The sequence below is a fragment of the Serinus canaria genome, chromosome 4, assembly GCF_022539315.1.
Source record: "Serinus canaria isolate serCan28SL12 chromosome 4, serCan2020, whole genome shotgun sequence".
Lineage (NCBI taxonomy): Eukaryota > Metazoa > Chordata > Aves > Passeriformes > Fringillidae > Serinus > Serinus canaria.
Genome location: NC_066317.1, coordinates 11,219,608 through 11,244,252, shown reverse-complemented (window position 1 = coordinate 11,244,252; position 24,645 = coordinate 11,219,608). Strand labels below are relative to the sequence as shown.

The following is a 24,645-nucleotide window of genomic DNA, read 5'->3' as shown; positions in this document are numbered from 1 at the left end:
TTAGATCAATCACTGAAATTAGATCAATCACTGTATTTAAACCCATACAAAATACATATTGCTCCTCATGTAGGCAAACAATGCAATGCTCACTGTCATACTGAGGCCGAGCTTTTAATAACAGCAGCAAGGGAAATATTTAGGATTCTAAAGAACAAGAGACAAGGACTGAGAAAGTGTAGTTTGCATTTCCATTTTACTGGACCAACAGGCCTTATTGGCTTGGATCAGTTTATTCGCTTGACACTTTGATGAGAACACCTTAAGCTGCTGAAAAATTTTCAGTCTTATAACTTCACACTTTGGCTTTTAAAGATATATGATTTGCTGACATCTGCTATATTCCCTTTCTGCTTGGGAAGGCTGTAGTGCATTTGTTGACAGATTCTAGTTTGGGTGCCAGTTTGACACAAGAAGGAGAAGTCAAACCACAAGGTTGTAGCAACTCACGGGAAAGTTCTTAATTCAGAAGGCCCTTTCAAATTATTACATATTTCTGCTCATAAGCACAATTTGGACACTGAACCCTTGCTACTTTTCTTCTGCATACTTTTTTAATTAATACAGGCTTCTTCAATTGCAAAACTATCTGGAACTGGTTCGTTTTTAATTGTTTCTTTATTGTCAGTAATTATTTTGGCTTAGAGCAGATGAAGTTTTACACATGTAAAATATGAAGACTTATGTTTATTTTGCAAGGTTTTATAGAAGACCAGATTTGTATAGTTGCAAGATGAGTGAATATCACAGCCTAATGGTTTTCAAGGAAAAGAATTATTTCATTTGGAAGCTTGGGGGTAACCATTTTTTGAGATTTTACTGTAGGAGTTGGACTTGTTTACTCTAATGGTCCCTTCCATCTCACCATATTCAATAGTTCTGTGATTTTATGATTTTATGACATTGAACTTTTCTATGTATTCTTTTTTCCTGATTCATCACTCCTCATTTCCACTGTTCAGAAAATACACAGTATTGCCGCACACATATTTGTTTTGATTCTCCTTCCTTGCTGTGTTTTTGTAATTGTGCTGAACTTATTCTCATCATTTCCTTTTTGCCTATTTTTGCTTGGTGCCTTTTGTTACCCTTTCCTCATTATTATGAAATGATCTCTTACTCTTCTTTCATTCCTTTAAAAAAAATCCAGCTGTTCAGAATAAGCCAGGGGAGATAGACTGGGACATTAAACTTGGTTCTGTGCTGCCAGGGAAAGCTGAAAAAGCATTTGGTATCTTTCAGGAGTTTAAACCCTTGTTTCTTCCAAAAGGTAGTTAATGATACTCTTTCCTTGGTGATGTACATCTGAATCATCACTTGTTTTTGATTAATTGAAAGTAAATTACTTTTACTTCAATCTCATACAGTTCAAGAAATGGGATGGATTCTGAATAATTTCTCTGTGGAGGGATTACAAAGGGAAACGTGATATTCAGATTAGTTTCCTTGTTTTGGTTTTGCACGGGTTTTATTAATACACTTTGTCCTTTCTTTGCAGAAAGGAAAGGAAACAAAGCCATGTGTTCTGCATTGGGATTGCAGGCCCTAAGTGGAATATGGGTGCAGTGTTACAGCCCTTTATTCAATGGTCCACAGACAGCATAAGGTCTAGAATGAAAACTTGGCAGTATTCATGGATTCATGCACCATTTATAGCACTTACCTGTCCTCAGCTTTGTGTTGAAAACTTTCATTGTCCTGAAGAAGTTTCCTCATTGTTAACATTTGGTTTGTGATGGTAAATAACCAGTTCAATAGAAGTGACTGCATTTTACAGAATGGAGAGGGCACTAAATATTTACTGATGATATTCTAATTGAAAGAATTTGATGCTGCAAGCGACCCAGTTTCATGGGTTGTTTTTTTTTCCAGAACATCTGATGGTGGAAAGACAGTTGGTACCATTGAGGTCAATCTTGTGAAGATGGGAGAGCTAGAGGAGGGGGAAACAGACCACATCACAGCAGATCCTCAGGATCAAAAGGTAGAAATTCAGTTTATTGAAGTTAATTAGAATGATCAGTTGTACCAGATGTCTAAAATACTAATTACCAAATTGGGTTAAGAACTTAAAACAAAATTTCTGGAGTAAGTATTATGTACACTTGTCTCCCTCAACCAAAAAAAAAAAAAAAACCAAAAAAAAAAAAAAACCAAAAAAAACCAAACTTATGAAAATGTACAGAGTAATATTCTAACCTGAGTTTCCTAAGCCCTTTCCTTCTTTAAGAAAAAAACAGCTTATTTTTATTTCAATTGAACATATTTGATCACTTCTGATAAAAACTGTCCATAGAGATGCCATAAATACAGCTTCTTTTTTCCTTGGATAGCTGCTCTGGTTTCTGCCCTTGAAGTCCTGTTCATGTTTATTTTTATGTACAATCTTTGCCCACAATACTGAAAAGCTGGGAAGAATGACAGACAGGCAAACCAAAGAAGAGGTAAATTCCCTTGCAAAGGAGCAGGTTCATCTGAATTTCATGGGAGCACACAATTTTTGCAGCCCTAATATGACTGCTTAACACTGTGGTGTATTCTGGTTTTCCTGAATAAAAGGGAATGCAACAGGTAATGCGGTATTTTTTTGTTTGGAAGTTACATATAAGACTATTTTTTGAGAAGAGGATGTTATTTTCAATATCTTTTCTGCTTAGCAAAATCAGTCTGCTTTTGTGTGACATTCTGTAAATCTCACACTTTTTTTTCACCACTCATCTTAGAGGACTTCGGTGCATTTTTAAAACAGTGTATGTGTGACCAGTTCCAAAAAGCCTGCAAAGACTGTGAAATCTTTCTGATTTTGACCTGTAAAATTCGCACAATATAGGCAACACAAGATGTTTCTTCAGCCTTCTTTTTCATTTTGCTTTTTGTCCACTGCAAAAAGGGGAATGAGAGTTCTTGCAATTATTGGAGATGTAATTAATGACCTCTGTCTGGCCTGGGGGGCAGAGAAGGCTTTAATAGCATCTTTCTAGGGGTTTCTAATACTTGTAAAGAGAGACCAGACTCATGACTGATGTATTTTCTGTGGTCTTTAAAAGAGTCCTTGGTTTGTACAAATCAGTTGCAACAACAGTCTTGGTTTATATGTTGATAGTGAGGATGCAATTGTGAGAATGATGAGTCATTGAATTAATAAAAAATAAATAAGTTTTGACCTGGGTTTGCTCAGTTTTCGATAAACTACGTGCAGGATTTTCTCATAGAAGAGGAAGGTGATGGTTAAATTAATTTTCAGATATTGCCTGGTTGAGAGTACATCATGTGTTGCTCTCTGCCTTAAGTTCTCCACTGAGCTTCTAGGAACTGGGAAAGCCCTAGGAACACAGCTCCCTATGACATTTAGAGACTCCCATTTGTTTTCTCAATGGGGGTAGGAGGAGCATTGCAAATATTACGTGCAGGTGTACACTGATTGATTTTATCATAAACTTTTCATACTTTATGCACTAATCTCATCAAAGCAATATTCCAGTTCACTTGTATAACAAATTACTTCAATCACAAAATCTGAGCACACGTTAAGGACTTTTTTGTGCTTCCTGCTATTTCCTTGTTTAAAAATTATTTAAGTGTTTTCTTACACTGTGCATGTGAAAATTCTTTGCCTAAAGAAACCTCTTTGAATGCACAGAACTTGCCAAAAATTGTTTTAAACTTAAGTGCCTTATTCTTATAATAAGACTTATTAAGCTAAACTATTACTATCTCTCAACATTTCTGCCATAATACTGGTAGGAAACATTTCTGTTTTGTTATGGAACACCTGATAATATTTTTTCATTTTCTTGGCTATAATTCTGATTGTGTTACAGTATCTTGGAACAGAAATATAAAGATAAAAATGTAAATTATACGTAAGACTTTGGAAGTTTATATAATTATCAGTAACGGTTTTCAGCCTACCTTTTATAAACTGTCATGGATTTATCTCAGACCCCTGAATGTGTAACATTTGTGGTTGTGTTTCTTTTGCAGTGTGCATTGGTTCGTGAGTGTACAGCCACTGAAGGCATAAGTGGGAAAGACAACCTGCCTTCCTTAAACGCAGGTAAGAATTCCAATATCTGTAAGATGGCTCTTGCAACTCTACGTCTGGTCCTGAAGAAATCACACAGATTTGTGGCAGAGCTCATAAATGTCTCTTCTTTAAGAAAATATTGAACTTAAACATCATGCTGCATACATGTTTAAGTTCAATATTTTAGTGTTTTATACATATTTGAAATTATCATTTTACTGAAAAATTTGAATAAATGTGTGTCAATTACGCTTTCTGAAGCAGTGCTAAAATCTCCATCTCCTGCATCTTTACTGTTCAATGATTTTCAAGACTGTCAGTGACTTCCATGGGCATGGAATTAATGTCGTTAGTTTCTGTCATGTCATTGCATGGCATTCTGTAAAATAATTTTGCATTATTTGTAAGTAAATACCCAGGACAATCAATCTCTCCCATAACTGATGAAGTGGCGGTTTCAGTTTGATCTGGAAACTATCTGTCCTAGAATGAAGGGAGCTGTTGGCAAGGCATTCTCAATTCTAGGTCAACTCGGGGCTTGAGTGCATGGTAATAAACTAGATCTATTTTTCTTTCATTATGCTGAGAAGCATTACATGCTGATATGCTACGCCATAAAACTTTTATTAGCCCAAGTTTATGAATCTCCATTACTCTGCAGTAACAATGTCACAAATAAGTTACATGGGTCATCTAAAACCACAGCACTGTCAAGAATTCTGTGTTTGCTACATACAGTTGAGGAGGAATGTTACCGAACTTTAACAACTTTTTAAAATCTTTACTGAAACTTTTTCATCTGACTTTTTTGATAGGGCAGACTTTTTGAATCAGCTTTGCAGTCTGAAGGAAGCACTAAAAACTGCCAAAAACTAAGTTCTTCCATATATGTATGAATATTGTATTTTTTTTTCTGTGAGTTGTTTAGATTAGATCAGAATCAGAAAAAGTATGTTCTAGAGAAATACCATTTATTTTCATCAATTCAAAGTGAGAAAGATGTTAATTGAGAATTTCTGAATGTACAGGAATTACATCTGGCTCCAGAAATTCCTGAACTAGAAATAGCTGGAGGCAGGGAAGGTATCTTGTGTCTCCAGATATATATTTATGGCTTTTCTTGGACACAAGATACAGAGCCAGTTGAAGGATTTGGTCTAACCCAGTGCAGTCCTTTGATTGTGATTCTGTATGTCATCCAGATTAGTGAGACTTGAAGAAATGACATTTCTGTTCAGAGAACGACAGTGATTCACAGCTGATTTTTTTTCTATTTGTTGCCTCCGTTGTGTAGGTTTGATTGAGGTTTTTTGTTGACTTCTTTTGTATAGAAAAATGCTGTAGGTTGTGAGTGTATTTTGTTGGAACTTCCAAGGTAGATGTCAGTTTTAGGAATATTGAAGTCTAGATCAATTTGTCAAGAATATTTCCATGTGATTCTATAGTGTATCTAGACAGCATTTTCACATCTGTTATTGTCATATACAAACACAATATAAAACCAAAGCCCACCCAACACTACTAGGCTTTAAGAAGTCAAACATACCGTGAAAAGGTTTCTGTGGTTTTTTTGGTCATTTTTTGGGTTGTCAGGCTTTTTTTAAAGAACCAAGGGGAAAGAGGTGCCTTTGCAAGAAATGAGAGCATGCAGGATATTGGAAAGAGTTTGCACTCACAGGAAGTTTTTTCTGACAAATAATTAGTCTTCAGTCTGTTTCCTGTATTTGTGACTTTCTCTTCTCCTGCATCATCACCTCCACTTTCCTGCTGACACCAGGCACTGATTCCAGGTTTTTTTAGTCCTACTCTTTTTATTGAATTCCTGATTTCTTTTCTTAGAAAAATTTTAGCTCTCCTTTTTATACTGTCAGCCTCTTTCCCCAACCCATCAGAATTCTTGCCCAGCATGCTTCCGTGACTAGGCTTCCTGTGGATTAAGGCTCTCTGTGTTGCCTGGAGACAGACTAGATTTCTCGTATGGATATCTGTGCAGAAGTGTCAGGAAACCTGATAACATCAGCAGTGCCTGCACTGCTTTCCCTGCTGTGTTCATACCCCCAGAACAGTATGTTTTCCATATGCATTAATATTTAGTACATATGTATGCTGTTGTAAAGCTTTCTGGTACTTTCTGTTTCTTGTTATTTATCAGGCCCTCAAAATGACGAAACTGAAAAAAACCTGCCTCTGTGAATCCTTTAGCTTGTAGGTATAGAAGCATGCTGGCATTCTTCTGAAATTTAAATCTTGGGATAGGGAACTCTCAGCCCTCCAGTGAGTTATGAGATGCTTATTAAGTGAGTGGGAATAAACAGTGTATTTCAGAGCCTTATCACTATTCCATCTATACCCCAAGAGATTGAATTTATGACTCAAAATTCAGTTATTTATTTATAATGCTGGAGAATTTGCCAGTTGTTTACATGTAAACAAATTGCATTCTAAATAAAAAAAGAGAATAAAAGTAATTGAAATTGAGCAAAATTAAGAAAGCTGTAATTATTATTCCTGAAGTAATGCACATCATATTCCTATGCTACAAGGAAAGATATAAATAGGAACACTGTTAGCAAATTAATATATGGCAGAGATATGCTTTGATCTATGTTCAATAGGGAATGAAAATAAAACCAGAGTATTCAATCTTTTACTATTTTTTATTGTACTTTCATGGGAAGCAGTGTGAAGGATATTGAATGGAATAAAAAGCACAGAGGTCTTCATATTTAAAAATGAGAATGTCAAAAAATATGGATGGGTAAATATATAGCATTGGCTTTTAGGCTTGATGCTGTAGAGAAAAGCTTTTAAAACAGGGTTTTCTCTTTTTTAACCACTGCAGTTCATGTCAATTTTGGGGCTTTTTTAATGCCTCTCATGATCACTGTCTAAATACAGGAAAGATTATCTTTATGAAACTTCCACTCATTTAATCACTACTTTTTATTAAAAACAATTCTAGTCTTGCCCTTCTTATTGGACATGCCTTCTAGAATTTGGTTCTAGCCAACTTGTTATAGTTAGAAATTAATTATTGTTGCAATTGGAGGGGAAGATACTTCTGAGATTTTTATGGATCTGAATGCCTTCAGTAATTCTGTTTATAAGGAAAACATCAAGTCCTATGAAGCTTTTATTAGCAATCTTAAACTTTAGCAATACTGCATGTTGGAATTATTTGGGAAAATTTCCCAGGCTTTTTTTTACTTTGTAAATGAAATTTTCTTCTTAAACCCATGGAGAAATGATTTGACCATTTAAAAAAACTTATAACACATCTGAGATTATCCCCATCTGAAAATTCAGACCTGAATTAAAGACCTGAAAATTCAGCTAGTACCTGCAGAGGAGTGTAATAATTCTAGCAACTTTGATTCAACACAGCTTTGAATCCATATTTTCAGTGTTCTTTGTCCCTTGCTGCAGTAGTGATGAGTTTTCTGGGGTGTGTTTTTTCTTTGTAATGGTGGTAAAAGGGGGAGATGGGAGGAAAGAGATTTTTCGGATACATATTTGCATTAGGTTCTCACAGATTAATGTATATTTTTCAGTGTAGTAGATTCTGAGTGTGAATTTAAGGGCTGCTCTTGGAAAAAATCCACTGATAAACTCCTTAGGAAGTAGATATAAAAAGGTAAAATAAAGAATCTTTGGTGTTTGGGGCATTATCATTTAAAATGTCCAGGTAATATACTGATCAGGGGGCACAACAGAAAAAAATAATACTGAGTCAAAATTATCATCTAGTTTGGCAGTTTTCTGTTTAAGGCCAGACCTGAGTTAGCCCTTTGTTTCCTGAGCTCTCCCTGACATTTTAAAATTTCCATTCCCTGCCTTGTTAATGGGAGATGATTGGTGCCATACATCACCTCTGTGAATTGTCAGAAACTGTTAATATTATTGATGAGACTGATTTCATTGATTACAAGAATCTCAGCAGAAGAGAAGGATGGTAGGAAATATGCATTGCTGAATATTTTAACCAAGTGATGTAATAAAGCCTAAACACTTGGTGAAAGTTGATCATAGGCACAGGACTTGGAGATGTTTTTTTCTGTAATTAAATCTGCGTGGTGAGGATCCTTAAACTCTAAAAGTGTGTGGAAAAATGTTTGAACATTGAGATATTTTGGGTATTAGTAGTAAAGAAAAAATTGCTCTTTTTAATATGTCAGAGAAATTAAGCATCTCTTTCACTTATTTCACAATACTGAGTGAAAGTTTAGTTTTTGAAAGTAAAATCACTAAGAACTAGAGGCAAAATTACTCTAAAAAGGCTTATAAAATGACTATAAAAAGGCAAGAAATACTTATAATGTACTGTAATTAAGAAATAGTTGGCTTCTGATTGTAAAGGTATAAATTATAACATCTGAATTGTCTCACCCTTCCTAAGAGATTGAAAATAGAATAAAAGTTTAGCTGGAAAATAGAATAAAAGTTTTTAAAACTCAGTTGCTCCATCTCCATCTCTGGATCAAAAAGGGCATAATCCAACAACAGTTTTTCATCAAAGACTACCAATGAAAGACATCTCAGAAGAGTGATGGGAATATAGAGCAGTACAACCACTTAAACATTGCACCTTTCTTTGAGTTGCCAGCAGTGGGTTTATTATCAGTAAATTTAAATCTCTCGTCTTCTTTTAGGCCTTCCCTAAAGGATTTTTGTTAAAAATCCTGATTGCTTAGATAGACAAGACAGTTTGTGTACCTTTTATTTTTCATTCTCTATAAGTCACACTACATAAACATTAATGGTGTCAAGGAGTTTTGAATTGAAATGTTTATTAGTAGCTGTCATTTTGACAGCAGCAGTTTCCCTGCCGCACACATGGGGAATGTGTTCCTCTGAGTTATAGACCACTCAGTGGCTGATCAACGGAAGCCTGCTGGAAGGCTGCTTTTACCAGAAGGCTTGACAGAAAGGTAGCAGTGGAGGATTTGGATGGCTGTCCAAACTCATTCCAAGTTAAGATGTTGTGGACGTGTGTGTTAAATGACAATCAATCATTTGTCGCCAAGTAAACTTATCAAACCAGTGAAACAGAACTTTTTCTTCCTCAGCTTTTTCCCTTTTTGTTCTTTCTGGAAAATAAGAGCAAGGTAAAAAGAGAAAATAAAGAGATGGAAAGGAGAGAGTAGATTTTATGACATCATTTAAAGATCTGAACAGAAATGTAGCCAACACATGAAAACTGTAAAATAAAAAATGCGATGGGTTTTAAACATAATCTTCCAAAATATAAAGATATGTGATTTTCTTGTCATGTCATGTTGCAATAGTGATCTGAAAACAGGGTATGTAACATATTGACAGGGCTGTTACATTTATTTCTATGTAGTGGCAGTGTCTTGACCACACCAATGATCAAGTTAACTCTGATATGGTCAAAAGTCAAGTTTCCTTTAATGTAGAAGCACACCTTCTATTTGTGTTAATGATTTGTGTGTGCAGGTCAAGGGGAAGATGCAGCTGAACTCTGACTCCTGTGCAATTTTTTGGAATTGTGAGTGATTCTAGCAGGTGGCAAGATATGGTGGTGACTGTATTGAGTTCATTGTTCATTTGTGCTCTCTGTTTTTCCTAACTTCAGCTTAAATGTAAGAAAAGAGATTCTGATTTACATTCTCACTACTTTGAGGACCTAAATTCAAAGGTTACCTACTCTGCTGGTAAAATGCGATTTATTGATGTACTAGTAATACTTTGTCCTCCACATGCTGGTATAAAAAAAGAAATAAAAATTAAATGTTTTTAGTAGAATTTTAATGGTTCTAAAATTAATTTTGTAAGCAAGGGGGAAAATAATATAATAATTTTTCAGGTTATTGTCATAAATTTTCAGAGTCATATAATCACATTAAAGCAATGATATTATTTTTCCTCTCTGCAGTGTTGAGAAATCCAGTTTGTAAGTTATATAGATTCCCTACTTCTGACAACAAGTGGATGCGGATTCGGGAGCAGATGACTGAGACTACCCTCTCTTTCCATGTTCCTAAAGAGCTAATAAATCTGCACATAAAGGAGGATATGAGAAGGTAAGGAAGAAGCAGCAATTTAAATTATATTTTTCTGACTTGGAATCATGCAAATGATGAGTTAAAAAATATTTATTTGAAGTAGGAAACGGGCACTTTCTGGCTGCTAAGAATTTTCAGTTGTAACTGAGCAACAGAATTGATTGCTCAATAGGACTCCAGTGACCTCATAAGTTCTGAGGAATGAACTGTGCTAAAGTGAGGTCATGACTTTAAATCTGTGAACACCACCATTTGGTTAACAATATTAATATTCTGGGACATTAACATTTTATAAAGAATCAGGAAATGACAGGGGGCTTAGCAACATTGTCTTGTGTTTTGCTATGTGTCTGGGTAGAATTAATAACATAGACAAACCTTATGCAATGAAAAATGACAAGTTTATAGTGAATAAAGGAGCATTGAGATAAAAATGACATTCCTCTAGCTAATCTAAATTAGTTGGCATAAGAAAAGGATACCAAAGTAATGTTTGTTTGAAACCTTAATGTTTGGCCTTGTAACCCAGAGAGATGTCTGAGAATCATTACAATGCGTATGGCCTGGAGAAAAAGGAGAATAGGGAACACAGGTGTCCCAAAAGCATTTGAATGTCCAGTTTCCCATTGCTGTGATTAAAATGGCAGCCTGTCCTTGAATCCTTGTAAGCTGTGCTGATAAAATTTGCAGAAACACCTTTATTTTAAGTAGTCCAGGGCTACCCTGAAGACAATGCCTTCTTCTTCCAGGGATAATGGATGATGTAGAAGAGGTTGCCTCCTTCCTCATGAAAGTTACTTAACACATAGATGGGCCTCTGGTCTCATGTGTAAGAGTAATGCTGTGACCTAGTGTTGCATCCCAAAGCCATCCTGTGCCCTTTCAGGCAATTCCTTCCTGTTGTGGTTGGTTGTTCTGCAGTCTGGAGCTTCTTTTCTTTTTTTATTCACCCCATCTGTTGCTTCTGTGTGATGTTTATATGCCAATAGAACAGCATGTGGGAGACTGGAATCTTGATTTTAATAAAGTCAGTGGACTGATACATACTTATGCATGGTGATGATGGGTTATAAAATTCCTATGAATTGTTATAATAGTTTATTTTATTCATTTAGTACTGTGTTTAGGCATTTATGGCCCCATCTTGTTTGAGAATACTTATGTGCAAGGTTCTTTTAGTAAGCAATAAAAATAGATTATGCTGAGTCTCACAGTTCATGCACTTCCCATATTTTCATTTGCCCCATGGGTAAATGCCTTTTAAATGTTAGAGGATTACTTTAACCACTTTTACTACTACTGCATTATTCTCTCCAAAGGCATAATGCAAGTAATAGCCCTTGTTGTTATATCATATTATAAAATTCACCTCCCTGGATAAACTCATAGTAAAAATTCACCGTGGTGGGGTTTTCTCTTCATCAAAATAAAGATTTGAGAAAGAAACAGAAGTAAAAGTTGCACAAAGATTGAGATAAATGCCTCTGATTTCCCTGACTGCCAATGTGGTTGAGCTGTTCAAGGCCAGTTGAAAGTGTGCATGTGAAAGAAAGAGAGACAAAGTGATTGATGCAGTCTGAAGGAGGAGATAAGACTAGCCAAAAGGAGCAACAACATGTAGAATACTAGCAGATGGTGGGAATAGGGGCATCTGTGTCATCTATCATATAAGAGTGTGGGTTGGAGCTTCACCTTTCTCTGGGCTTTCTTTTTCAAAATAATTGAGAAGATGTGTGTTCTTGTGTAGTCCTTAGACTTGTAATGTAGTAAAACGTGTGAGGAGGATGCTTCTATATTACCAGTTGAGCTCACACAAAACATACACTGTGCCATCTTCAGGCTATTCTCTTCTGAAGTATTCTTCTCTGTGTCTTTTTCCCTCTGAATATAAAAGGATAAATATTTTTGTCTCAAAAGCCACTTATCATACTCAGCCTGTTTCTTTTTTTTTTTTTTTTTGTGGCTTCAATATAGTGAGGTCTGAACCTATAAAAATATGCAAGTAAGTGTTAATGCTATTCAGTATTCATTATAAATTGTAGTTTAAATTCTCTTTTCTCACAGCTTTTAAGATAGATTATCTCTTGATAAAACTTCAGTGTTCATTGTTAACCAAACCCTTTTATTTCTCAACAGGATGCTTTGAAATATGTTATCTGTAAGGGCATTTAACTTTGAATTTTAGCATGAAGTAATGCTTTTAAGGAAATGCATGAATTGAAGATTTTTATCCTTCAAGCCTCCCTGGAAGAAATTTTATTAGGAGCTATATGGTAATTTTTCTAGTAAAGGTCATACAGTCTGCTTTGCTTGTTTTTATTACAAAAATATTTTTGTTTCCTCTTTGAGATATTCCAGTGAGTCCTTTCTGCTGTTTTTAATATTTCTTTACAAATATCTGGTCCAGATATTTTACATGTGTCATGCAAGATTAGCCAAATGGTTCTTTGAACCTAATGATTATAAAAAAGTCTTAGCTTACAATATTATTTCAGAAAGTTGATTGACCTATATAATTGAAGCTTGCAGTTGTAGATGCAACCAGTGTGACTGGGTCAGCACAGCAAGAGATTTGGCTGAAAGGAAATTCCGTGTATACTTGAATTTGGCCCATCACAACTCATAAGCAAATTTCAAATATAAATTACTGAACTTAAACCCCCTCTCTGGAGGGAGGGAGTACAAAGCAAGCTTTCTCCTGCATCAGAAATGACTTTCCTATCCCATCAACACTAGGCCTTTTATTGGTGCAAATCTATGCAGTCTGTATTTTATTTCTTTCATGAAACATTTTGAAACAATGACAACATTCAAACTGTCTGAAAAATACGGGTTTTTTTTTAACTTCCTTTTACTACACAACTTCTGTTGAGAAATGGAGCCCCAGTCATGGATGCCATGTATTGGGAGTAGGCCTTGGGGTTTTTTGGACGTTTGGATGTTGGTATTTACTTGACTTGTTTTCAAGCAGTGGCATTGTGAAAGTGTTGTATTGATAAGAGGTGATAGCATTTAATGAAAGTGATTTTGGGTAAACTTATAATGACTTTTGAAGATATTTGAACCAACCACATTCAGAGAGGCACTGTTACTATGCTTATCCAGTCAAGGATTTTCACAAGATTGATTCTTGTAAGTACCTCATTTTCAATGCTTAAAAAGTTCTCAAACATGTCAGTAAAATGTAGCTCAGATGCATAAAAATGCAGTATTTACCTCATTGTGCATCAAAAAGGATATGAAACTTTTCTCACTCTTCATCGGTTACTGCATAAAGTAATATAAGTATGTGAACATAAGTGTAGCTTGACCTTTGTAAACAGTATTTACAAAACACTGTTTACAAAACACTGTCCTCATGAGTCAAGATCAGTTTTAAACCCCATTAATTTATAAACTAAATAAAAGATATAATATAAAGGATAAAATATTGTAATGAATGAACATAATTTTCTCTCCTCTTGATTTTACGGTTCACAACCAATTTAGGAAGATAAGGCCTCTGTGAAAGCCTAAGAGGGGCTATCATAGGTGACTTCAGTAAAATTTTCTGGATTTTACTTTGATTTTGGGTGTTTAAAGTTGTACTGCAGTGGAATGGAGTGACATCACTTGATTTTTTGGTGACAGTTACCTCTACATTACATTACCTTGAATCCAGCAGTGCTGCGTGGCAGCAGCTCTCTGGCCACAGAGAGCAAGGCACAACTTTCCCAGGCTTCCTCCTGGGTAAGGCTGTGAGAAGATCAGAGAAAAGAATGATAAACAGTTCTTATCTTCACTTGCTGCACCTGGTGTTGTGAACATGTGGAATGTGTTATGAAGATTTGCTTACCAAAGGGTGATTTCTTAATAAGCCAATGGTGATATGTTTGGACTGGAGGACCAGTTAGGTCCACCTGTATTGTAACTGTCCATAAAGGCACTTGGTTTTTTAATAACTATAGTATAATAAAGTGATTGATCAGCCTTCTGTGAATCATGGAGTCAATGCTAATTATTACCCAGCTGGGGGCCTGTGACGACAGTGCTGAATCTATAAAATGCTAACTTACATTCTATATTGGGATTGCCCTCTCAGAGAAGGCTTTTTTTGCAAGATCCACACATGTTTTAAGACTCCAGAGAAGTCATTCAGTACCGATTAGCAAAGGCTGCTAGGATTCCCAGATGTTATATTTCTGCACAGCATGCCCTAAGGAAGTCCATATTGATCAAATTAGAGCCTCCCACAACATGGTGAAAGAATGCAAAATTGAAGTGAAAAATTTTGTCACTTCCTGTCACTTAAGGCATTAGGGTGACTAAAAAAGCTTTATACAGTTTTATATTATAAGGTGTGACACAAGATATTGCTTGTGTCATAGAGATCCTCAATCTGTATTTGGAATTATGCATTCTGATTAATAAATTGCAGGGAAAAAAGAAAACAGAAACCCAGAAAATGTTTGAATGGTTGAGTAATTGTCCTATTAATAATGTGATCAATCTTGCCACATATATGACTCCAAGCTGAAAGAAATAAATAAAGTTTTAAATGTAAACTGTGAAAATAAAATTATTTTTCTCATATCATGCAACTGAAGCAATATTGTCTAAAGCTGATTTCACTGTATTTTGGTGAAGCAATCAAAATTGAAAAATAACCAAACAAAAAATCCCTAAAACAATTCTAGACACTACTGCTAATTACTAAAATACAATTTAGGATAAAATTGTAAATTCCACAGATGTCATTCTAAGTATTTCTGAATTCAAGACTCTGCAATTGACTGATGCAGGAGAATAAACTTCTGCTATTAAATGCAAATCATACAATTAAGTCCAAATGATCATGCTCTTTGAAGATACTGAGGTTTTGAAAGATAAACCCTAGTAATAAAATATTCAAGGAAGGGATAGAGTTCAGTAGGGAAAGAATTAAAGGCAGGAATGGAAGCAAAATGCTCTTAAAGTTGGAAGGGAGAAATGAGTTAAATTTAGCTTATATATTGTCTACTCTTTTACACTATAATAAAATGTGTAGTGGGTAGAAATTAAAAAGGAACTTAAAATTTTCATCTCTTAGGAACCATACAAAATCTTATAATGACTTTGCAAACCCCAGTCTATTCTCCTCACATGTATAGGAAAAGAGGCTTTGAAATATTTTTAAATGTATTTGTTGCCTTTTTTGGGGGTGGATAGTTTGCTCATGTGGTTCTGGTGGGATTTCTTTTGTCTCTTTTCCTGCTTTGTTTTCTCTTTTTATGTTTGTTTGTTTGTTTCTAAATAACTGTTCAGGACATGCAAAGGTAAGCACAACCTACATTGAAGTTTTTAGTTGCCTGTCAGATCAACCTTACCAAAACTTGGAATAATTTTAGGAAATTCTGTTAGAAGACAAAAATGGCAACTGTTTTCAAGAGAGTCTAAAAAAAATTATTAGTAGAGAAAGAAAAGCATGCCTTTTTTTTTTTTTTTTTTTTTTTTTTGTCTTATTGACTTCTCCATAATAATTATTTGCCTGGTTAGGAAACAATAGAGTGAAAAAGCTGTATTTTTTTTCTGGAGGAAATGTCATATTGTTTGTCTGGAGTTTATTGCCTATATATCACAGAAGCATATCTTGTAGCAAAGAAAAATGAGAGTAATTTTATCTGATTCTGTTCTTAAAAAAAAAAAAAAAAGATTAAGTGGTTATCCATACATTTTAAAGTGAACTTTGTTAGGAAGAATAATTCCTGAGCTCCTTTCCTTAGAAAGAAGCTTCTAAACTTCCTTTCTGTATAAGTGATTGAGTCATATCCCAAAGCTAATGGTGTATATTTACTCCAAAGCTCCTGTTTGATAAATATTCAGAATTTTTATGCTGTTATAATATTGCAGAAGTTTTGCACATATAATCTGCAGAAATGTCTCCTCTTGTTTTGAATCCTGCTAAGCTCTTTGTTTCTGATGTTTTGTGAAAGTAGATTTCAGAAGCTAATTTTGCTTGGTGGAGGCCAAAATCACTTCATTTTCTGCGTTTTGAATTCGTCATGTTTGCTTCACTAGGAAACACATCATTAGATTTTTTGAAACTGTATGTATAAAAAATTGCTACTTGATCTTCATACAGCATTTTCAGTTTATATGCTTTAATCATATATTCTCTTAATTATCTCCTCTTCTTTTAATTACACTGATCTTTTCAACTTCATCTTTCAATTTGTCAGGATTTGTGTCCATAACAATGCAAGTGGCTATTTTTGCTGTTTATTTTTCTGAGACAGAGGAATCACACCCAAGAAAGTTCTTGAGGGATTGCCCCCTTTTCACTCCGTTTTCTCATCTTAACATCTTGCTGATGTTTTGCATTATTTTAGTCAGTTTTGCAGACAGGTGACTTGGCACTCTGTGTTCATGCAGCAGCAGCCAACTTTATTGAGATCTCACTGCCTTATACGCATAGGGAGCCCATGAGGTCAATCCTCATTGGCTGAGCCAGTTCCTTCCCTGATAACCAGCCAATAGCAGCCTGAGTCCCCAACGGCCTGGGCCCGCTCTTACTGGTCGAATTCCATAAGAAAGGTAATTATGAAATCAATCATGTATTTCAGTTATAAAGTTGGAATTATTTATACTGTGAGCCGTACCAGCCCAGGCCAGCTGTAGGCCACGACATATTTTGATTTATTGTCACTGACCACAGGCTTTCATTGTGCAGTCTGCAATGGTGTCTGGACTGTTGGTGGTTCTGAACTTGTAGACACAAGTTCGTTAGAAACATGAGTTCAATATTGGGACCTCCTTCAAATCATTTTGACCACTCATTCAAAGTACTCCTTACAGAAATCAGGGGGTTGTATTTTAGCACCGAATATGCTTCCTTCAGACTTCTAAGCTGTTGTATCTAAAGCAACGAGCAAGTCTTTTTCTGTTACTGTTGTCATTAAAGTGCATGGCACAAAGCAGGAGCGGTTTAAGTAGAAATTACCAACGTGAATCATACAGGAAATTCATTGTGCCTCTTTCAGGTACTTTTAGTGGCTTACTACTCATGCATCTAAGGTGTTCTCAAAAATAAAATGGCATGAGTTGGCAAATCCAACCAACTTGGGTTCTCAGCCATTTCTTGATAATGGACTTCTTGGAACATAATTAGTCTACCAAAGGAAAGAATGCATGTGATAATCAAAATGTACCTAAAACAGGTTTAGAATTGGCTGATCAGCTGATATTTAAGGTGGAGAAAGAGGAATGGGGCAGACTGCTAACATCCACATTCTGGTTAGATGCAAACGGGTGAAGAATATGCCAAGGCCAGCAAGGAATGTACCTGATTAGTGAAGGCAGGAAACAGTGGAAGATCAGACATGTTCTTGGATGGAGTTTGCACTGGGCAGTGACATAAAAGACTATCCAGGAGGAAGTTTGAGGAGCTGAACAGCAAGCCAAAGACAAACAGCTCTAGACAAGGCTTAGATTTTGTTCTGTAAGATGAGCTCAAGTTGATGCTGAGCACAAGATCTGTCACAGTGATGAGAGCAATTACCAGGAAAAGACTTTGAAAGAAGATTTGGAGTAGGGAGATGATAAATTTTAAAAACACAGAGTTTGCTGTAAGCTTCCTGTTCAGTTGACAAGCTATTCAAAGTTCCATGGATGCATTGAAAAGTTGGATTAATAACTGATTTGCCCTCTGTAGAACCAATATCTATTATAAAGATTAATTATTTTATAGCACAATTGTTGTTTGACACAATTACTGGTTGAAGCGTGTTTTTAAAGTTATTCAATGAAATAAGTTAACATAAAAGTATTAAAATATTATTTAAAATTTCAAAAATTTTATTAGTATGAACTATACACTTTCAAAAATGAAAAATATTATGGTTTTTCCACTCTGTTTGCTTTTAGAAAAAGCCTTTCATGTAATAATACTAAAGCTGGAATACTATGGAGTATTGTTGATGGAGTTTAGATATAGAAAAGACAAATATTTTTTCATCCAAAACTCTGAATTGTATTGAATCAACAACAGCAGTGACAAACTGTAAAAAAATGACAAGACATAAATCCAATTTAAATCCTCTCTCTTCTATAATTTCATTAGAAAAAGAAATAAAGATATGAACTGGGCCTATGAGGCTATTTTCTGAGGAAGTGTCTGTCATAAAATCCTCTTTTCTAATGGTTTGGATTTTGCTGTATTGTAAAATGAAAATAAATCCAGAAAATCTAGTCTTTAAAGTTTCCATGCTGCATATGCTCTAGATTGCTATAGTACTATACTCTTACTTCAAGCATTGTTGATGTGTCTTATTTTGCAACATATTGAAGACTTAATTTTTACTTCAGTGATTTGTACATGTTTCTGAGAAGAAACAAATGCCAACCTTGTCACCAGTAGTGGGGGTAGGATTTGATATTTCTTGAAAACCTATTAAAATTAATATTGCGGGATTTGAGCTTCCCCTTCCTGTTGCTATTGGTGTCAGTGGAGTTAACTCATAGCCAGCTGGTTAAACAGGTTTTTGGGTTTGATTGGATGTTTTAGCCTGAGATAAAAGTTTGCTGTTCTTGCTGTTGTTTAACTTCAGTTTGAGACCAACAGCTCCAGGCATGAGCTTAGACAGAGGCAGGGATATAGTTCTTGGAGAGAATACTGTATTCCTATAGAGAAGGAGTAGTAAAGTTTTGGAAGCCAGCCAGGTCCAAACATTGTTGCTAAAACTATTAAATCAGACACCACAAATATTAAGGGCCAAAATATTATTACTGCACATAAACAAAATTGCATACCCTGACAAATTTTACACACTTTTCTGAGAAAGAAGCCCTAAGATTTTAATTGAAAAGGACACCTCATGTTATGCTGCTAAAAACTGGCAATGAAAATGATCACTGAGATTGTTTGGTTTATCCATTTGTATCCCTTCATGGCAGATTGTTCTTATGCTACAGCATTGCCAGTTTGTATTGTTGGAGGAAAGTTGAATTGGTTCAGATTCAGGAGAAATTAAATGGCAAAAAGTAACAATATCATTAACATAAACTGTCAACAAGTTCATGTGTTGTAATCTTTGTTTCCATGTTGACATTTTCAAGAATGTGTATAAATAAAATGTTTTAATTCCGCTTCCAGTGCAATCTGTTTGGTTTTGATTATCGTCTTCACCAGGAGCAGAGTTATGCCTATGGAGCTTATTCTGACACTGTTCACACTAATGCAAAGCTAATAATGATGAGGAAAACATCACCAGTGTGTTGCTTTTCTGTTTAAGAAGTAATTTTAAGACTTTTTGTCTAATGGTCAGATCTGCTACTCACATAAGTGAACTCTATGTTCCTGTGCTGCAGGCTCTGTGGTCAGTGGTCTTTTCCTCCCTCTTTCCACCTCTTCTCCCCCATTTTTTCTTTTTCTTGCATAATTTTTCTGTATGCAAGAGCTGTCCTCTGGAAGACTTTTTGGAGATTTCCAAGAATTGCAGTGAAACACTCTTCTTGATGCTCCAAGGAAAATGATGAAAACTGGTTGTGTTGTAAACATTTTCTCCTGCAAAATTCCAGGTGTTTGAAGACTGACAAAAGATCTTTAATTTTCCTTAAAAGCAGGTCCCACAAAATGGCTTTGGGAGAGATACAGGAGAAACTTCCTCTGCAAGAGGAAAAACAAAACAAAAAGCCCAGGGTACTAAGCTTGTTTGTGCAGGAAATTCAAATGATCTCTATTTCACTCAGGTCAGCTCTCAAGAGTGTACAGGAAAACTGATAATTTACTAAAGGATTTCCTTTTGGATTTCTAGTGACATGTTTGGTCACCATAGCACTACTGTTTTGATCTGATGAACACTGGAAGGCTGGACATGACATTTTAGGGAGCTGGTCTTGGGGTTTTTTGTGTGTGTATGTTTTGTTTTGAATGCTAAAGAAATGTGGTGAGGGCTGGTGTGTTGTTTAAACTGACTTTTGTGGAAACACTGCTAGAAATATGTTTATAAAGTGTTTATGAAAGTATCCAAAGAGTAGTGCATCAAAACAACTAAAAAAAAAACCAACTGAAAAAGAACTGAAAGTTTTGGGGGAAAAAAAACCTTTATATTTTTTCCAATGATGGTTAATGTTTCTTCACAAAAAGTTACTTGCTCTGGGCACAGCTCTCTAGAGTCTGGAAGCCTTCTTTGCTCCATGAAAGAAATAGTATTTCATTTTGAAGGTTACTGCATTTATACCAGATGAGTTTTGAACATAAAAATTACTGCATGATCTACTGACATACTTTATTGTGTACTTGTAAAACAGAGATGAAAAGCAGATCTTACAAACATTCTAAAAACAGATTTTATTTCAATTAGGAAATCTTTCTGATGTTTTGTAACAAACTTGTTTTAGAATAATTTGGATGAATCTTAATGGATTAATGAATTGATTAGTGTCTTCTCTTTTTACTTTTTGGTACAGGAATCAGGAACTTAAAGACCTGGGAGAACTTGCTCCTCACTGGGACAACATGCGCAAAAGTGTAATTGCTCACTGTGATCAGATGTTGAGCATGTACCAGGACACTCTTGCAGAGCTTGGGAAGCATACAGGTAGGAATCTGTGATTTTATCTGGAACATTTAAGAACTTACTAGATTGTTAGCTGTAAAATACTGGCATATTCAGCAGGAATAAAATACATAAAAATCTTAGAATCAAAGGATAGTTTGGATTGGAAGGGACCTTAAAGATTGTCAAGTTCTAACCCATCTGCCACAGTCAGGGACACCTTCTTCTAGACCAGGTTACTAACACTCCCATCCAGCCTGGCCTTGAATACTTCCATCAATGGGGCATCCACAGCTACTCTGGACAACCTGTTCCAGTGTCTCTCCCTCCTCTCACATTAAAGAATTTCTTCCTAATGACTTATCCAAATCTCCCCACTTTCAGTTTGAATCCATCCCCCCTTGTCCTGTCATCACATAATCTTGTAAATAGTCCTGCTCCAGCTTTCTTGTAAGCTCCCTCCATGTACTGAAAGGTTGCAATTACGTCAGCCTGAAATCCCTTTTCCAAGTTGAACTATTCCAATAAGCATCTCTGTGACCTCCTCTGGACTCACTCCAACAGGTCCATGTCCCTCCTGTGCTGGGAGGCCAGAGCTAGATGCAGAGATGCATGGTCACAGAAAAAGAGAAATCTGATTTTAGTGTATGAAGAAAAACCAGTCTCTAACTGAAAGTAAGCTTTTTGAAAGCAGTTGATCAACTACTTAAATACTTGTTGGGGAAAAAAAGCTCATGTGTTGCACTAAATGTTATATAATTATTTCCATTTTGTTTGCAGAAGTGACATTTCTTGTATTTATGATTGTTTGCCATCAGCAGAATATCCCAGTTCCAATTTTGGCAGCTACTGTCTAACCCAGTTTGACACTTCCTGTGATTCTGTTTTAAATAATATATATGTGTGTGTTTTCAATCTTTGGCTAATTAATCTTGAAAGCACTCCATAAAGTGTCATAAGCAAGCCAATAAATACAGATAATGACAGATCCAATGTAATAATTATAACATGCAGGAAAATACTGAAAGGACGTTTTTAGATTAAAAAAAAAATAGACAATATAATCTATTAAACATAAACCCTGCAAGACCTGTATTGTGCAAAGTGACTTTCTAAAGGGTTTATAATGTCAAAGGACCCATCTTAATTGGGTCTTAAGAGAAATAATGTGGTCCTGGGAAGCTGAGATTATCCAGGAGGAGTGAATCAGCATATGTAAAAGAGAAGGGACATTTATCAGAAAACAAAGCAACCTAATAATTGTAGCAAAAATGAGAAATAATGGTGAGGTGTAATTTTTTTCATTTCTTCTCTATAAGCAGTACACTTTATAACTTCAAAAAACAAGATTGTAGTCTTTGATTAGAAAAGCGAGCCAGACATAGATTTGACTTAATACTGTAGTTGCACAAATAGTTATGTTGGGAGCACATTGTAGCTACTTGAAATTCAAGTACTTATGAAGTAGAAATTGCTAAGATTAGGGATGTGAGCACAATATTAATTCAGACTTTTCAGGCCAACATATTTCAAAGCATGCCAAAAACCATTTTGCTTTTCAGTTTAGCCCATGCAGCTGTCTTTCTTCATCTTAGAATCTTGCCTGAATTTGTGTTGAATTGTTCAGAAGGGCAGATAGCACCTGAAAATAAAATTTCTCCAAAATATGCTCATGCTTCCCCAACACAATCTCATGTTAGGCTTTTTGAGTGATACTTCAACGCAACCAAGCTATTTGTGGAACCTAGTGGAGAAGGCTGTTAGGAGACCACTTAATTTCTATTTGAAATCAAGAAATTGCTATGGAAGTATGAGGAAGTATATAAAGACAGCAATTTTGGTTTGCCAGCATATTTATTGAAAATAGATGTTTAAGTTAAGACTATTTCAGATTTGAGTTGTTTTGGCAAACACTTTTATCCTCAGTTATGTGAGAATTTTAGAGAATGTCAAGCATTTTATTGTAAGGAAACATACCAGGAAGATATAAGAGTTAGGAAACAAAAACCCCAGTAATTTCAGGTAAATCTAAAACACAGATTTGGTGATATTGGGAGGGAGTGGAACTTTGAAAATTATTTTTTTGTTTCAGTTGGACGTGAAATCATCGTCAAATTATATCTGCTACCCCCCAATCACTTTTTTTTCGGTTTCAGTCATCAAACTGAAAAATCTATTATTCATCCAGCCCTAGAAGGAGAAAAAAAGACAGTCAAGGCTAAGGCAATTGAATATTGTTCTCAAAAATTGGACACTATCCCTGCCTGTGTTACTGTGTTCCAATGTGGGCAAGTCAGACTTGAAAAGTGGTTAGTGTGTTCTTTTATGGACTCCTGGCACTAGACACAAGTTGTTTTGCAGAAGTGCTTGGTACTTATGGATGCAATTCAGCCCAGTGGGATCTGTGCTTCCAAAATGGAATGTGATGTTGCATTATAATGAGTGTTCTGGAGGACAAGTTCTTCCATATCTTATATTGATGCATTGTTTCTTAAATGCTCATTCTCTGACATTAGGATGGGTGAAATTATAACTCAACCAGTAAAAATTATTTTATCAAAATTTGTAAAGTTCTTAGAGGCTGTTAATATGTATATAGTAGACAGATTTGAGGAAATTAATAACCTTGACTTTGAGGGAGGTTTGAGCAACATGTTAAAATCCTGAATAAATACTGAAATAAAAGTTGGAAACAAGATATTGAATCACTGCTTTTAAATTGAGCAGCAAAGACACTGAACATTCAATGAACTGGTAAAAGCTCATACATGATATATTATTGAAGCCCATTTCACAGTTCTTCAGGTGGATGTCAGATGAAAGTTGCATCTATATTCTGGTATTTCCTAACTTTAGAGTTTGATCTTACAACAATAATAACAAGAAATGTTTTAATTGAGGGAATGTAAATTTTTTTTTATTTCTTAAATGAAACTTAAAAAGTTACTTAGAAACAGTCTATACTTAAAGTTAGTTTTATTGTATGGATGCCACTGATAAATGCAGATTGAGATGTTAATTCCACTGCAAGGATCTGATACCTGAGCAAATCTAGTGACTGATAGCAGCTGGGTGGTCCTTATCCAGTAATTTTCTAGCACTGGTTGGGAAGGGATACCTGCTTCACAGGTCTGCCCTGAAGAAAGGAAAAACACAATTCAGCAATGCTGCATATCTTGTGCTTCTGCTCAGGGCAGAAGTGTACTCTTGAGAGTAGGCTCCTCTCCTTCCTACTCTTCTTTCACCTGTCCTTTTAATCTGCTGTTACCTTATGCTCCCTTTGTTTAGCAGGTGTCTCCTTGTCTCAAGTCCATTTATCAGTCCTTAAGCTCTGAACTTGGTCTCAGCTGAATTCTCAGAAATAATCTTCCCACCTTTCTGTTCTGTTTCCAAATTACTTACAGTCTCCTTCCCTGCACTATTCTCATTTCTTCTCTGATAGTTTGAGTTTCCTTTACTATGCCCCTAGTTTCCCGTGTTTTTCAGATGCATCATCACCAGCTCCTGATTTCAATCTGCATCATGGGGTTTCCTGTCTAATCTAAAATTTTTACTCCTGTGAATTGCTTTTTTTCCTGGCTTTGCTCTTCATCTGTATTAAATTATTGTTTTAATGTCTAAGCTTAGGGAGCAGCCTAAGAAAGCTTGGCTGGTCTGGAGCATCATTGGTGTCCTCTGGCAGAGTGGTTTATATTAGGAGGCTCAGTGCTTAGTCCTGCTGGAAACTGTGGCAGTTTCAACAGATAAACACTAGCAAGTCTTGACTGAGCAAGCAAAAAACAATTTAAAATATTTCCTTTACCTTTTTGTGTGTTTGCTTCAAAAAAAAAAGGCTGAACCTTGGCAAAATTTATTTTAAAATTCTATCTGAATGAGAGAAATTTTAGTTTTAATAATTAATAGTTGGCAAAATGATAGGGTGTTGAAAAAGTGGTCTAGGTGAACGTTGGGCTGCCTAAGTTAGAAGATAAGGCCACCTCTCTTTCCTAATCTACACCCTTTTATTTTATACAGATTCTGTATCAAATATCTTCATGTAAATAATATTTGCATACTGTCAGACTTTAATTATATTACT

At 35.4% G+C, this 24,645-nt stretch overlaps 1 protein-coding gene across 1 annotated transcript in view; it reads left to right on the top strand.

Moving 5' to 3' along the window:
* The window catches only part of INPP4B (inositol polyphosphate-4-phosphatase type II B), a 284,613-nt gene that overhangs the window by 171,884 nt on the left and 88,084 nt on the right, over positions 1 to 24,645 (top strand). The window contains 4 exon segments of the mRNA XM_018922414.3: positions 1,873 to 1,984; positions 3,985 to 4,057; positions 9,924 to 10,071; positions 20,479 to 20,609. Of these exon segments, the coding sequence (XP_018777959.2) occupies positions 1,873 to 1,984; positions 3,985 to 4,057; positions 9,924 to 10,071; positions 20,479 to 20,609 (464 nt within the window).